The sequence below is a fragment of the Mustela lutreola genome, chromosome 2 (assembly GCF_030435805.1).
Source record: "Mustela lutreola isolate mMusLut2 chromosome 2, mMusLut2.pri, whole genome shotgun sequence".
In the NCBI taxonomy this organism is placed as follows: domain Eukaryota; kingdom Metazoa; phylum Chordata; class Mammalia; order Carnivora; family Mustelidae; genus Mustela; species Mustela lutreola.
Genome location: NC_081291.1, coordinates 223,449,673 through 223,464,026, shown reverse-complemented (window position 1 = coordinate 223,464,026; position 14,354 = coordinate 223,449,673). Strand labels below are relative to the sequence as shown.

At 53.3% G+C, this 14,354-nt stretch overlaps 2 protein-coding genes across 2 annotated transcripts in view; both read left to right on the top strand.

Moving 5' to 3' along the window:
* TSPEAR (thrombospondin type laminin G domain and EAR repeats) overlaps positions 1-14,354 on the top strand; it is a 201,714-nt gene that overhangs the window by 167,264 nt on the left and 20,096 nt on the right. Inside the window, exon 3 of the mRNA XM_059164925.1 lies at positions 13,172-13,410. Coding sequence (XP_059020908.1) covers positions 13,172-13,410 — 239 coding nt within the window. The remainder of the gene's footprint in view (positions 1-13,171; positions 13,411-14,354) is intronic.
* Positions 10,624-11,379, top strand: LOC131825457 (keratin-associated protein 10-9-like). The gene has a single exon (XM_059164915.1). It carries the CDS (start codon positions 10,624-10,626, stop codon positions 11,377-11,379), a length of 756 nt encoding a protein of 251 aa, XP_059020898.1.

Here is a 14,354-nt window from a genome sequence, read left to right as displayed (position 1 = left end):
ACATATACCTGTATATTTACTGGATCGTACGGTAACTCCCCTGTTGATTTTTTGAAGAACCACCCTATAGATTTCCACAGCGGCTGGACCATTTCCCGCTCACTACACAGGAGGGCTTCAAGTTCGCCACATTATCATCAACATGCGGTATCTTCTCGTTGTTACAATATATCTATTATATATAAGATCCAGGGGCGCCTGGGGGGCTCAGTGGGTTAAGCCTCTGCCTTCAGCTCAGGTCATGACCTCCGGTCCTGGGATCGAGTCCCGCATGGGGCTCTCTGCTCATTGGGGAGCCTGCTTCCTCCTCTCTCTGCCTGCTGCTCTGCCTGCTTGTGATCTCTCTCTGCCAAATAAATAAACAAATGAAATCTTATATATAAAATCCATACACAAAGATGTCTTCTCCTTGTACGTACATTGTATATCCTATGTCCACATTATGTTTCCAATTACATAAGTACGATATATATGATGCATCTGCCGTGATGGGTGTAAGGGGCTTGTCGTTGCATTGGATTTGGTGTCTCTAATAATGAGTGACGTTGAGCATCTTTTCCTGTGCTGGTTGGTCACAGAATTTGTGCATCTTCTGTGTCATTCTTGTCCTTGGCTCATTTTTGAATTGGGTTGTTTGGCTTTCTGTTACCGAGTTTTGGGAGTTCTCATGCATTTTAGATATTAATCCCTGATCAGAATGTGATTGTCAATGTTTTCTCCATGTCTTTGAGTTACCTTTTATTCTCCATTGGTATTGTCTTTTGATGAAAAATATTTAGAATTTTCATGAAGTCCAATTTTTGTTTCGTTTTGTTTTGTTTTGTTGTTGCCTGTGCCGCTGGTGTCATATCCAGGAAATCCTCGTGAAATCCGATGTTGCGAAGCTTTCATCCTGTGTTTTCTTCCAAGAGTTTTATAGTGTTAGGTCTTCCATTTATGTTCTGGATCCATTTTGAGTTCATTTTGTGTGTCGTGTGACACCGGGGCCACCTTCATTCATTCGCACGTGAGTCATCAGTGTTCCCAGCACCATTTGTGGAAAAGACTGTCCTGGGGCACCTCCGGGACTCAGTGGGTGAAGCAACCGCCTGCGGCTCAGGTCGGGATCCTGGAATCCCAGGATGGAGTCCCAGGACGGAGTCCCACATGGGGCTCCCCACTCAGTGGGGGGTCTGCTTCTCCCTCTGACCTCTCCCGTCTCACGCTCTCACTCATTCTTTCTCCCAAATAAACAGAGAAAAAACTTTAAAAGACAAGACAAGACTGTCCTTTCTCCGTTGAATGGACTTGGTGTCCTTGTGAAAGCTGACTTGACCTATAAGGTGAAGGTTTATTCCCGGACTCCGGTCTATTCCATTGGTCTATACGTACCCCGTGTTCATGTCCACACCATCCTACTTTGATTACTGTAGCTTTGTGGTTTCAAACTCAGGAGGTGTGAGTCCTCCAGCTTTGTGTTTTGGGGATTGTTTCAGATATTCAGGGTCCCTTGAAATTCTATATGAGTGTGAGTGGTTTTATGTTTCTGTGAAAACGTCATTGTGACTGTTTTTAATTAACATGCAATGTACCATTTGCTTCAGGGGTGCAGGTCTGTGAGTCATCAGTCTGACACAGTTCCCGGCTCTCACCATAGCACGGACCGTCCCCAGGGTCCATCGCCAGCCACCCCGTCCCCCACCCACCACCCCTCCAGCAACCCTCAGTTGTTTCCTGAGATGAAGAGTCTCTTAGGGTTTGTCTCCCTCTCTGGTTTCGTCCTGTTCCATTTTTCCCTCCCTTCCCATGTGATCCTCTGTCTTATTTCTCAAATTCCTCAAATCAGAGAGATCATATAGTTGTCTTTCTCTGACTGACTTACTTCGCTCAGCATAATACCCTCTAGTTCCATCCCCGTCATTGGGATGGACACCGTCACTGTGATTTCAGTAATGATCGCATTACGTCTGTAGATTGTTTTGGGTAGTCTGGACATCGTAACAACCCTGAGCCTTCCCGCCCGTGAACGTGGACTGTCTTTCCATTTATTTATGTTTTCTTGGCCGTCTTTCACCAACGTTTCATAGATTTCCTCGTACAGCACTTCCCCCTCCTTGGCCAGTTCCTTTTATTTTATTCTTTTTGGAAGCAATCATAAGTGGAATTATTTTTATAATTTCCTTTTGGGATTGTCCATTGTTTGTGTATAGAAATGCAATGGATTTTTGTGTGTTGACTTTGTCTCCTGCCACTTTTCTGCATTCATTTGCTAGTGCTAACACGCTATATAAAAGGTCATGACATCTGTGAAACAGGTGTGATTTCACTTCTCCCTTTCCAATCTACACTGCTTCTATTTATTTCATTGTCCAACTGCTCTTGGGAACCTCCAGTACTGGGATGAATAGAAGTGGCTAAAAGGGGCATCCCTGCTCCATTCCTGATGTTAGAGGACAAGCTCTCAGTCTTCCCCGTTGAGTACGATCTTTGCTGAGGGGTTTTCACACAAATATTTTATTATGCTGTGGTAGTTCCTGCTTTTCCTGGTCTTGAAAGGGTCTGTGGATAAAAGGACGAGACTGATACAAAGCGAAGGTCCAGCAAAGCTTTATTTCGCGCCAAGCATCGGGAATCAAACTGACCGGCCAGGGCCATCTCTTGCAAAGAGGCGACCCCTCCCTGCCTCACAAACTAACTTTTATAGAGTAAAGGCCATGTGGTCGAGCCTGGCCATACACAGGTGGCCGATTGAATTACAGTTCACCCCATGCTAGTCATTTAATTCAGTCTATGACCTTGGCTGGAATCGGCGCCTTTGTCTGGCGCCTGATAGGCGGGGCTCACACTCCTTGGCGGGTCATTCGTGTGCTTTCCCTTGATTGGATGTTTCCAGCTGGCCTGGCTCATCCTTGGCGGGTAGGGAGGTCATACGTGCGCTTTTACTGATTGGACGTTTCCGCCTGGCCGGACACGTCCTTGTATGTGGGCTCCGTTATCAGGGGGCTGATCAGTCATGTTTCACCAGTTCTGTTTCTAAGCACTTTTCTCTAGGGGGGAAGGGGCAGGTTCAATCTAAGTTTACTGCATGAACAACAAAATAACTCGCTCTGGCTAAGTAGGCCCTTACAGTCTGTTGACTGGGTCTCCATGGAAGCGTGCTGAATGTCGTCAAATGCTTTTAAGGTATTGAGGGAGATGAGCCTCCACTGTTCTCTTTATGCTGGTAGCGGGGGGTTTCATACTGACCAATGTTCCTAAGTGGAACCATCCTTGAATTCCAGAAACGCGACCTTCATGGTCCCGGTGTGTAATCTCTTCACTGTGCTGCTGAATTCAGTTTGCTAGTGTTTTGTTGAGGACTTTTGCATGATTGTTTGTAAGGGATGTTTGCCTGTGGTTTTCTGCCTGGCTTTGTTATCAGGGTAATGTAAGCCTCATGGAATGAATTGGGGAGGGTTCTCCCCTGTTCAATTTTTTTTTTTAAAGCTTTTAGTAAACTAGGAATAATTGGAAAACCTGTTAACCTGATAAAAGACATCTGTGAAAAATTTATAGCACACACCATACTTAATTGTAAAAGTCTGAGAGCTCCCCTCCAAAGATCAGGAAAAAGATACAGATGTCCTCTCTCCCTGCCCCTACTCAACACCATACTGAAGTCCTGGCCTGTGCAACCAGCAAGAAGAAATCCAAGTCATACACATTGGAAATTAAGATATACAATGGTCTGTATTCACAGAGGATGTCAGTGTCCACCTAGAAAACCCCAAGAATCTACAGAAATCTCCTAGATACACAAGAGAGTTTAGCAAGGTTGAAGTGTGCAAGCCTAAAATAATTAAAATTAATCGCATTTCAATATAATAGCAATAAATCATTAGAATTGAAAAATTTTGTTTAAAGGCGTGATTTGCAACAGAATAAACAATGGAAACTTCGATATAAATCTCAGGGAATAGGTACATAATGAGAACTACACAAATACCGACAAAAGAAACGTAACCAGACGTGAGTCAATGGGGAGCTGAACCAGGTTCGCAGGTGGGGATATTGTTCTGTCAGTGAGCTCCAGACTCGTCTATAGACTCAAGCCAATCCCCAACCACGTCCCAGTAGCAGTTTTTGTCAGTATGAACAAGCGAATCCGAAAATTATTTGGATAGGAAAGGAGCTCAAATATCCAAACCACTTGAAAATGAAGAACAAAGTTGGAAGACGTCACTCACCGACTTCAAGATTTTCTATAAAGCCACAGAACTCAAGACCATGTGATGGTGGCAAAGGAATAGAAGCAGGCAGATCCGGAAACAGAATAGACACACAGACGCACGCAAATACAGTCAACTGATTTTTGACCAGATCCTTGCAAAGGCAAGTTCAAGAGACAGAAGTGTGCTTGGAACGACTGGACGTCCAAATCCAAAAAACCACAAAGGAGCCTTGACCCATACCTCACACTTAGTGTAAAAACTTCATAAAAACTGACCATAGCCCTAAATGTAAAATGTAAACATTTTAGACTTTTAGAAGCCAACAGCAGAAGAATTGTTGCGACCTTGAGTTGGGCTATAGCCGAGAGCACGATCTGAAGAAGACGAAAATCGATGAAGAGGTCTCTACCCGTATTGAACCCTTTTGCTCTCCCAGCAACTTGCCGAGGGCCTGAATAGCAGAAAATGTTCGCAAGTCGCATCCGAGCCAAGGGCAGCCCACCCTCGCGCCACACGGGCTTGGACTGCGAGCCCGCACTCCCACGGGGCTTTCCCCAGTAAATCCGTACCCTACTGCGCGCGTGTTTTCTCTTCCTGATGATTTTCTTGAGAGCATTTTCTTCTCCAGCTCACTTTATGGTAAGAAGACAAGTATGTGTCCATGAACTCTGTGTTATCGTAGAACTTCTGGTCTACAGGAGGCTGTTGGCAGTTCTGTTTCTGGGGGGCGTACACATCTGTACACACGAATGTTCGACGTGAGGGGCTTGGTGCCCTGACGCCCACCTTCTTCAAGTCCAATGGCGCTCATATCCAACATGCATAAAGAGCTCTCAAAATTCACTGTCAAGAAAACCTTAAAAAAGGAAGGGCCTGAACATTTGAAGAAACACCAAAAGACAAGTGGATGGCAAATACACACATAAAAAGACACCTCACACCATTAGTCGTCAGGGAGGTGCAATGTAAACCCCACGGAGGTACCCTAACGTTGTCGGGAGCCAGTACAGGAGGCCTACTATAAGAGCTGTAAGAGACTGAATATGATTGGCTGTTCATTTAGGTCCACTCACGCGGGAGGTGCATGAGCACTGCATTCTGATTGGGTAACACTGCCTGTATAAAAACGCATGCGCCTGGGGTTAGAGGAGGAGGAAGAAAAAAGCGATTAATAAAAAAGGTTCGCCGCTACGTGAGTCTCCGAGTCGTTCTTGCGGGCGGAGGGCGACAAGTGGTGCCGAAACCCGGGAATCTCATCGTGAGAGATGCACGGAGTCGGCGACGATCAGGTAAAGAGTGCACCTATTTCTGTCTAGTGATAGGGAAAGTTCCTCAAGTCGAGGACGAGCGTAGTAAAGCTTTCCGGTATGGGAAACGAGATGGCCACACATAAAATGCTGGGGCCGCTTTCTGATATCCTTAAGCAATTGGTACTCCTTTAAAAAATAAAACAGCTCGTTTGTTTTTGACAGAAGTGGGACAAACGGCTCCCTGGTTTTTGGAGGAAGGGGTATTAAACATCCCTCAGTGGGAGCATTTAGGAGAAGACCTTAGACGCGATCCGCGCACTACGCCGGGAACCCTGGCCGTTTGGTCTTTAGTGAAAGTTTGTTTGCAATCCCCGCGAGAACCCATACGCCAGGCGGTGCAACTGGGAGGGGAGATCTTAGAACAAGTGAAAGAGGAATTTTGTAAAGGCTCCTTGAAGGACACTAGCTCTGAGAGTGAAAGCTCAAACGGACACTCAGACAGTGAGGGATCTAGCTCGAGCGATGATGAAAGGAGAAGAGGAGGGAAATCGCCCAAAAGCCAAAAGGTGAGCAAGATGCAAAAGGAGCTTGCAAAAAAGGAGGAAAAGCTAAAGAAGGCTATGGCGCAGCTCAAAATGCAGGGGGAAGTTATGGCGCAGCTGAAATTAAAAGCGGAAGAAGGAGCTATGGTGCAGTTACAAACAGAGACGGAAGTGGTAGATAACTTAGATCCTGTGCCCACGCGCCCAGCCCCAACAGCGCCACCTTACGAGGGGCCTCCTCCGTATAAACCTTGCTGCACCAAGGCCTGCTATTGTGCGAGCTGCACCGCACGAGTGGCTGCCACAGTAGCCTCTCAGGAGTTTGGGTGAGAACAGGATTCTCATTCAGTCCTAAAATCCCCACTTACTCTAACTCCACCTTTTTTGGCTATAATTATACCTACCAAGACCCGGCGCAAGGCGCGTCAGCTCACCTTCTAGATAGGTGGCTGCTCTGCAACGCTGCACAGGCATGTACAGGCTTGGAAAGCCTTCACTTTATTAATGGGTCTACATGGCGTAACTGTACGTACAACTATCACGTAGGCTCTTGATTTGAAACAAATGTTACTTGCAATTGCACCTCAGCTAAGCACATAAGTTGCTCACCAACGCCCGTCTGTGTTAGAGCTCCCTTTCTCTTCATAGTTTTTAATGCTTCTACTATTAACAAGTCATCTAGTCTCTCTTGTGAGTCCCAGAATTGTCTGCTATCAGAATGTTGGAACGCCACGGTGGGAGACTCGGCAGTAATAGCCAAGATACCGACGTATATCCCGATGCCAGTACAGGTGAACCCCGACAACCTGCCGGTGCTGCTTCGACATACACGAGACTTTGGAATAACAGCAGCCATTAATGCAGCTATTGCAGCATCTGCCGCCGCTGCTACTGCTGCCTCGGTAGCGTTGACAACCTCGGTACAGACAGCAGCTGCGCTCAACAACGTCACAGGAATGGTCGCGGAAGCATTGGCTACGCAAGAACAAATTAACGGACATTTGCATGCTGGGATCCTTATTGTAAATCAAAGGGTTGATCTTGTACAGGAACAACTTGATATCCTAGAGTCAATTGTGTCGATAGGATGCATACATAATATGTCCGGACTTTGTATCACCCCTATAGCTCATAACAACTTATCCCTAGCAGCTAACCTCTCTAGACAGTTAGGAAATATGCTTAATGGTACCTGGACCCGTCAATTTCAAAAATTAACTAGGCAATTACGAGCTCAAATTATATCCATAAATTCTACCAAAGTAACTATTGCACCTGTTAGTGAGTGGAAAAAAAATGTTACAGCAATCTGTTTCGTTCCTCAAACAGTGGGCTGGACTTGGTGCCATGGCTGTTCTCTTAATCACAGCTAACGTACTAATGTTACGTTGGGTGTGTGGCCGTGTCCGTCACAATCAACGACAATAACACCTCATGGTTCAAGCCATGATGGCTCCTGAGGCTGGTACCTCCCCCCAGATATGGCTAAGTATTCTAGATCGGTAGTCAAAGACGGGTAAGACTGATCCCACACCATAGCAACCTAAGACAGGGGCTCTTCGACCAGGGAGAGTACCCGATGACGGGTAAGCATGTGTGCTGAGGATTGGCAACCTAAGACAGGCACAATCTCAGCCATTATAAATAAATAAAAAAGGGGGAGATGTCGGGAGCCAGTACAGGAGGCCTACTCTAAGAGCTGTAAGGGACTGAATATGATTGACTGTTCATTTAGGTTCACTCACGCGGGAGGTGCATGAGCACTGCATTATGATTGGTTAACACTGCCTGTATAAAAATGCATGCGCCCGGGGTTAGAGAGGAGGAGGGTGAAAAAAGCGATTAATAAAAAAGTTTCGCCGCTAGGTGAGTCTCCGAGTCGTTCAACGACTAGGCGTCGAAATCCAAAAAACCAAAAAGGAGCCTTGACCCATACCTCACACTTAGTGTAAAAACTTCATAAAAACTGACCATAGCCCTAAATGTAAAATGTAAACATTTTAGACTTTTAGAAGCCAACAGCAGAAGAATTGTTGTGACCTTGAGTTGGGCTATAGCCGAGAGCACGATCTGAAGAAGACGAAAATCGATGAAGAGGTCTCTACCCATATTGAACCCTTTTGCTCTCCCAGAAACACTGCCAAGACCCTGAAAGGCAGAAAATGTTCGCAAGTCGCATCCGAGCCAAGGGCAGCCCACCCTCGCGCCACACGGGCTTGGACTGCGAGCCCGCACTCCCACGGGGCTTTCCCCAGTAAATCCGTACCCTACTGCACGCGTGTTTTCTCTTCCTGATGATTTTCTTGAGAGCATTTTCTTCTCCAGCTCACTTTATGGTAAGAAGACACGTATGTGTCCATCAACTCCGTGTTATCCTAGAACTTCTGGTCTACAGGAGGCTGTTGGCAGTTCTGTTTCTGGGGGGCGTACACATCTGTACACACGAATGTTCGACGTGAGGGGCTTGGTGCCCTGACGCCCACCTTCTTCAAGTCCAATGGCGCTCATATCCAACATGCATAAAGAGCTCTCAAAATTCACTGTCAAGAAAACCTTAAAAAAGGAAGGGCCTGAACATTTGAAGAAACACCAAAAAGACAAGTGGATGGCAAATACACACATAAAAAGACAACTCACACCATTAGTCGTCAGGGAGGTGCAAAGTAGACCCCACGGAGGTACCCTAACGTGCCTCTGAGGATGGCCAAGACGGCAAAGCTCAGCCAGGGGTAGCCGGCGGGGGCTTGGAGGAGAGAGGAGCTCGAGCAGCGCTGGGGGAAACGTAGCGTCATTCGGGCACTTCGGAAAGCTTGGCAAGAAAGCGCATTCAAGGGTCTCAACCCAGCATTAGTCATCAGGGGACACAAATTAAACTGCAGTAAGACACCGCACACACCTGTTAGAATGGCCAATATGGAACCAAAAAATGCAACTTCGAGGGCTGGCAAGGACACAGGGCCACGCGAGCCCCTGTACGCCGCTGGAGGGAGCGCAGCACGGCATGGACACTTGGCAAAATCGTTTGGCAGTTTCTGATTACGTTGCACCTGCCCTGAGCCCATGACGCAACGAGGCCACCCCTGCATGTGTGCCCTGGAGAAACAAAAATCCGCTGCCGGGCAAAGACCGGTACTTGATGCTGCGGCCGCTTTCTTCGCTCGTAACCCTCCAAAACAGAACGCGACGGAAACGTCCTCCACCCGGCGGCAGAGTCACCGAACTATGGCCCCGGCCTGCCCCGGAACGCGATCGGACGAAAGAGAGGGCACGGCCGCCCGGCCCTCAGCCCTGGAAGCACAAGCAGGTTCTGCTAAATGCAAGATGCCAGACCCCAGAGGCTGCACACTGTCTTTATAGAACATTCTGGAAAAGCCACAAGGGCAGTGACCGAGAGTCGGTGGCCACAAGGGTTTGGGGCAAAGGGAGGTGTTGCTAGGGTGGGGAGCACGAGGGACCTTCTGCATGGCTTAGGGGCGGTGCGTGGGCGACCGCCGGGACTCGGGGTCCCACCCAGCGCCACCAAGTGCGTTGTCCGTGGAGGGAGCCGCGGCTTGGCTGTCGGGTCAAGCGGGCGCGTGCCTCTCCCTGAGATGGCAGGACCCGCAATCTGCTTTGGGCTGATTTTCTTTTTCTCTTGATTATTTTCTATATCTTCCTTCTCTTTGTTCCGGCGTTGACTCTGCTGGACCAGCTGGTCTGGGGATGCTCCCACCAGCGGTGCTCGGCGGCAGATTTCCAGAACAGCTCTAGCTGGGAAGGGCTGTACCTTGCTCTCACCGGGGGCACAGAGGCCGTGGTCCGACCCCTCCCCCTCCAACGCTGGAGAGCCGGTCGCACGTCTTTGCTGAGCGGCGAGCCGATGCCAGCCTCTCCGGAGACATCGAGGGTGCTGAGGTCGGGGAGCGAGCACGCGCGTGTGCCGACACGTGCACCGATTTCTGTCCGCTTCCTCCCACGTCTGGTCAGAACCCCACGTCCGCACACCGCTCTGCTCTGAGACGCGTTCCGGGTCCTGATCCGTCCTTCCGAAGGCTCGTGCGGGGAACACGGGATCCTGAGCGCGCCCTCATTTCCTCTGAAGCTCTCCACGTTCCTTCTCGGTCATTCCGGGCTGAGACATGGTGTCCGCCTTCCCGCTCAACCCTGATCGCCGCCACGCAGCTCTCCGTGTTGGGGGCGCCGGCAGCGGACGCGCACACTGTCCTGGCTCTGCGTCCTGCCTGCTCCCGGGACTGGGATTCGCAGCCTTTGCCCACGCCCAGCCCCCAACTCGCCCCGCAAACCGGAGCCGAGAGCAGGACGCGGTGGGCAGGCTGTCCGGCCGGGGCTGCAGGACACTAGGTTGTTCCCGTGCTGTTTGCTTAAAGACCCAAACAAAGTCAGGGGCCAACCCCGTCCTCAACCACAACAGGCATTTTACAAGCAGACGCTCTCGTGTACATAAACCGGCGGTAATAAGCACTCCCAGGGCTCAGCCAAAACAGCCACGAGGAAGGGGAAGTCTCACGGAGCCTCTTGCTGGACTACACACACCTCGGCGGGTATAAAAGCCGACAGACAACCAGCGCCTCACACACACACTCACACTCACACACACACTCACACTCAACTCACAGCGTCCTCCAGCCCCACCGCCCCACCATGGCCGCATCCACCCTGTCCGTCTGCTCCAGCAACGCCTGCCCCGACTCCTGGCAGGTGGACGACTGCCCAGAGAGCTGCTGCGAGCCCCCCTGCTGTGCCCCCTCCTGCTGTGCCCCCTCCTGCCTGACGCTCATCTGCACCCCTGCGAGCTGCGGGTCCAGCCCCTGCCAACCAGCCTGCACCAGCTCCTGCCAGCCCTCCTGCTGCAGCTCCTCCCCCTGCCAGGAAGACTGCTGCGTGTCTCTCTGCTGCAAGCCCGTCTGCTGCACCCCTGTCTGTTGCAAGCCCATCTGCTGCACCCCTGTCTGCTGTGAGGCCTCTCCCTGCTCAGGCTCTTCATGCTGCCAGCAGTCTAGCTGCCAGCCCTCCTGCTGCAGCTCCTCCCCCTGCCAGGAAGGCTGCTGCCAGCCTGTCTGCTGCACCCCTGTGTGCTGCAAGCCCGTCTGCTGCACCCCTGTCTGCTGCAAGCCCGTCTGCTGCACCCCTGTGTGCTGCAAGCCCGTCTGCTGCACCCCTGTCTGCTGCAAGCCCCTCTGCTGCACCCCTGTCTGCTGCAAGCCAGTCTGTTGCACCCCTGTCTCCTGCAAGCCCGTCTGCTGCACCCCTGTCTGCTCCGGGCCCTCCTCCTTCTGCCAGCCCAGCCCCTGCTCCTCGTCCTGCTGCAGACCGTCCTCCTGCATGTCCCTGCTCTGCCGCCCCGTGTGCAGGCCCGCCTGCTGCGTGCCCGCCTCGGCCCAGAAGTCCTGCTGCTGACGGGGCCCGTCTTCCCCGGGGCCAGCTGGGCTCAGGACACACCCAGTGACCGTGGTCCTCCCCACCCCCTCAGTCCGGTCCTGACCTGTTAGGTGGTTGCCCACACTCAGGACAGCGTCTACCATGCGTCCACTCTGCTGACCTGACCTTGACCTAATAGCTCCCCAGAACGCTGACCCCGCTGCCCTCCAGGGCTCCTGCTCCCAGGAAGGGCCTCCAGCACTTCCGGGTCCCCCGCCCTTCCCTCCCAGTTTCTCGGCTCGGGTCCCGTGGCCTCAACTGCTGACCTCTCGGTGCCTGCTCAGACACCCCAATAAACTCACTCACCAGCGCATCTGCTTCCTTTCTTCCGACCCTCATGGGGGTGGGGGTGCAGGGGTCTGAGCAGACATTGGTCTCCTCCATCCGGGAACATTTCTAGGAATGGGGGACTGAGAAATCCCGCAGGGCAGGGTCCCAGGGTGGGAGGCACACCCTGGCCCAGGAAGGTCAGGGCTGCTGGACCCTGCGTGCCCAAAGCCAGAACCCGGGACGTGGGCATTCCTGTCCCAGCAGGGCCGTGGCTATGACGCCAATGCCCCTTCCCGGCCTCTTGTCTCCTGTCCCCAGCTCCACCGTGAGGATTTCATCCTGACTGTGGTTCTTGGCTTCCACGTTTCGCCTCCCCCTCCCTGAGAGTGGCCACATGGGAGAGAGCTCCCCTGCCATGGAAGTTGTCCGGGTGCCCCGTCCCAGCCTGGAAAGCAATGGGGCCTCCGTGTCCCCTCAGCACCACGGGCCGTGTGACCCGCATGTGCCAAGTGTGTGTTCCTGGGTGAGGTATTAGGTCGAATACGGAGACTCTGCCGGCTTGTACTATGTCCGCGGCATTGTAGCCCGGGCGGGGGTCGTGGTTTTAGGAGATGGAGGCTTGCGGGAGACGCTGCAGCCTGGCTTCGACGCCCACTCTGGTGCCCAGCTTGGAGCTGCCAGCTGGGGTGGACTGGGAGCTGGGGCCCCTGAGGGCCTCCGACGGGTGCTCAGATGTGCGTGGTCCAAGCTGGGAGGCGAGGTGTGGCCTTCACACTCGTGCAGTCGTCCCCACCGTCCGGGTGCAGACTTTCCCATCTCCCTGCGGAGCCCCACGGCCGCTCCTGCCCCAGCCCCCACACCCCTGTTCTAGGCTCTGTCTCTGCACGTGGCGGCTCAGGGCCCCTCGCGGAAGTGGGACCGTGTGGTCCGTGTCCTGCAGGACTGGCCGACTTCCCTTAGTGTGCGGCCTCCAGGGTCATCCGTGTGAATGCTGGGACGTGTCCAACGTTGAGTAGCCGTGCCTCCCACAGGCCGACCACGGGTCCCCTGGGCCGCTTCTGCACGTGAGCGCCTGTGGACGATGGGGTCCACGTGCCGCCTCTCCCCGGGACCCACCCCTCCCTCCGCGCTCTGGCCCAGAGAGGATTTGCTGGATCCTGCGCTGGTTTCCAGGGCCTGTCCCTCTGTTCTCCCCAACAGCTACAGCGAGCGGCAACCCCCGGTCCCCAGGGCGTGCCTCCACGCCCCGTTCCAATGCCCCATTTCCCACGGCCTTGCCAGCACGTGTCCTGCGCGTTGGAGAGTAGCCGTCCCGATAGGTGGGAGCAGGGCTGGTGGGTTTCATCACAGACCGGGCCACCGCAGTAGGGCCTGCCTGTGAGCCTGTCCTGCCCTCCCCTCCCCGGCCCTGCCCTCCCCTCCCTCGCCCCGTGCTCTCCTGCCCAGCCTCCCCGGCCCCACACTCCCCTGTCTGACCTTCCGGCCTCACCCTGTCTTTCAGAAGAACGAGTACCTGTTCACAGTGCTGGCAGAGGAGCCGGATGCCCTGCTGCTGGGCCTGCGGTACTCGCCCACCCGGCTGCACTTCCTCTTCCTCAGCCAGGACACGGCGGGGGCCTGGCAAACCCGGGTGACCTTCCGCAGCCCCGCTCTGATGGACAGCCAGTGGCACACGCTGGTCTTGGCCGTGTCCGAAGGATCCTTTTCCCTCACCACGGACTGCGGCCTCCCGGTGGACATGTAGGTAGCAGGACGCCCGGGGAGGGGGCACGGGGCTGTGCAACGCCTGCCCAGACGCGCCCAGGGCAGCGGGGCGGGGCGGCTGTCCCAGGCACGGCCGGCATTGTGCAGTGCCCACCCTGGGCACTTGGGCTTGTGGGCAAACAGCCTCTGGGAACCACGCTCTGGGGCAGGAACACAGGGTCATCGGGGGTCCGGGACCAAACCCATCCCCTGGAAAGGCGGGGTGGGTGGGGCGGACGCAGGATCCCAGGCCGGGGGCGCTGGATGTGGCAGGGGTTGGGGGAGGGGCGCGCCCGCAGAGCATGATCACGTTGCAAAAGCCCACAGAGCAAACCCACCAGGAGCTCCGGCACCCGACTCGAGCCCGGCTCGGCTCTGTGGTGTCAGCACATCGTTGGACCCAAGACCCGGTTTGCTGGTCGGGACCCAGGGAGTGCGCGGCCACTACAGCTCCAGCTAGACATGCCAGCACCACCCCAGCCCCAGGCCCGCGGAGGCCAGAGCGCCTTCCCTGGCCCGCAGTCCCCTGGGTGCTGGGCTGGACCAGGGAGGGAGGCAGAGGGCCCTACAGCCCTGCCAGCTGCTGACGACCCCTCTCACCCTCAGCTTCCAGCAGGGCTCAGGGGCGCTGGGCACTCTTTTTTTTTTTAAATCATAAATTGTGCTGTTTACGTTAAATCTATCATTATTTCAAATATTACTTGCAAAGGTCGACTCTCACGCTGCTTTCTTAGAGGACACTTAGTCCACAATGAAAAGAATCCTTGCATTCATTCACACACTTGGTCTAAGTACATCTCTACTACCAGTGCCCTCCGGGACCCCCAGGTGCGGCAGGGCCTTTACTGGGCGATGATGGTGGGGACCCAGCAGTGGGGACAGCTCTGTGACGGGGAGGAGCGTGGGCCAAGGGAGGGGACAGAAGGAGCTGGGGCTGCAGC

Bases quoted from the DNA above. Each gene is read 5' to 3' on its own strand.
- LOC131825457 (XM_059164915.1), top strand. From the start codon at position 10,624: ATGGCCGCATCCACCCTGTCCGTCTGCTCCAGCAACGCCTGCCCCGAC.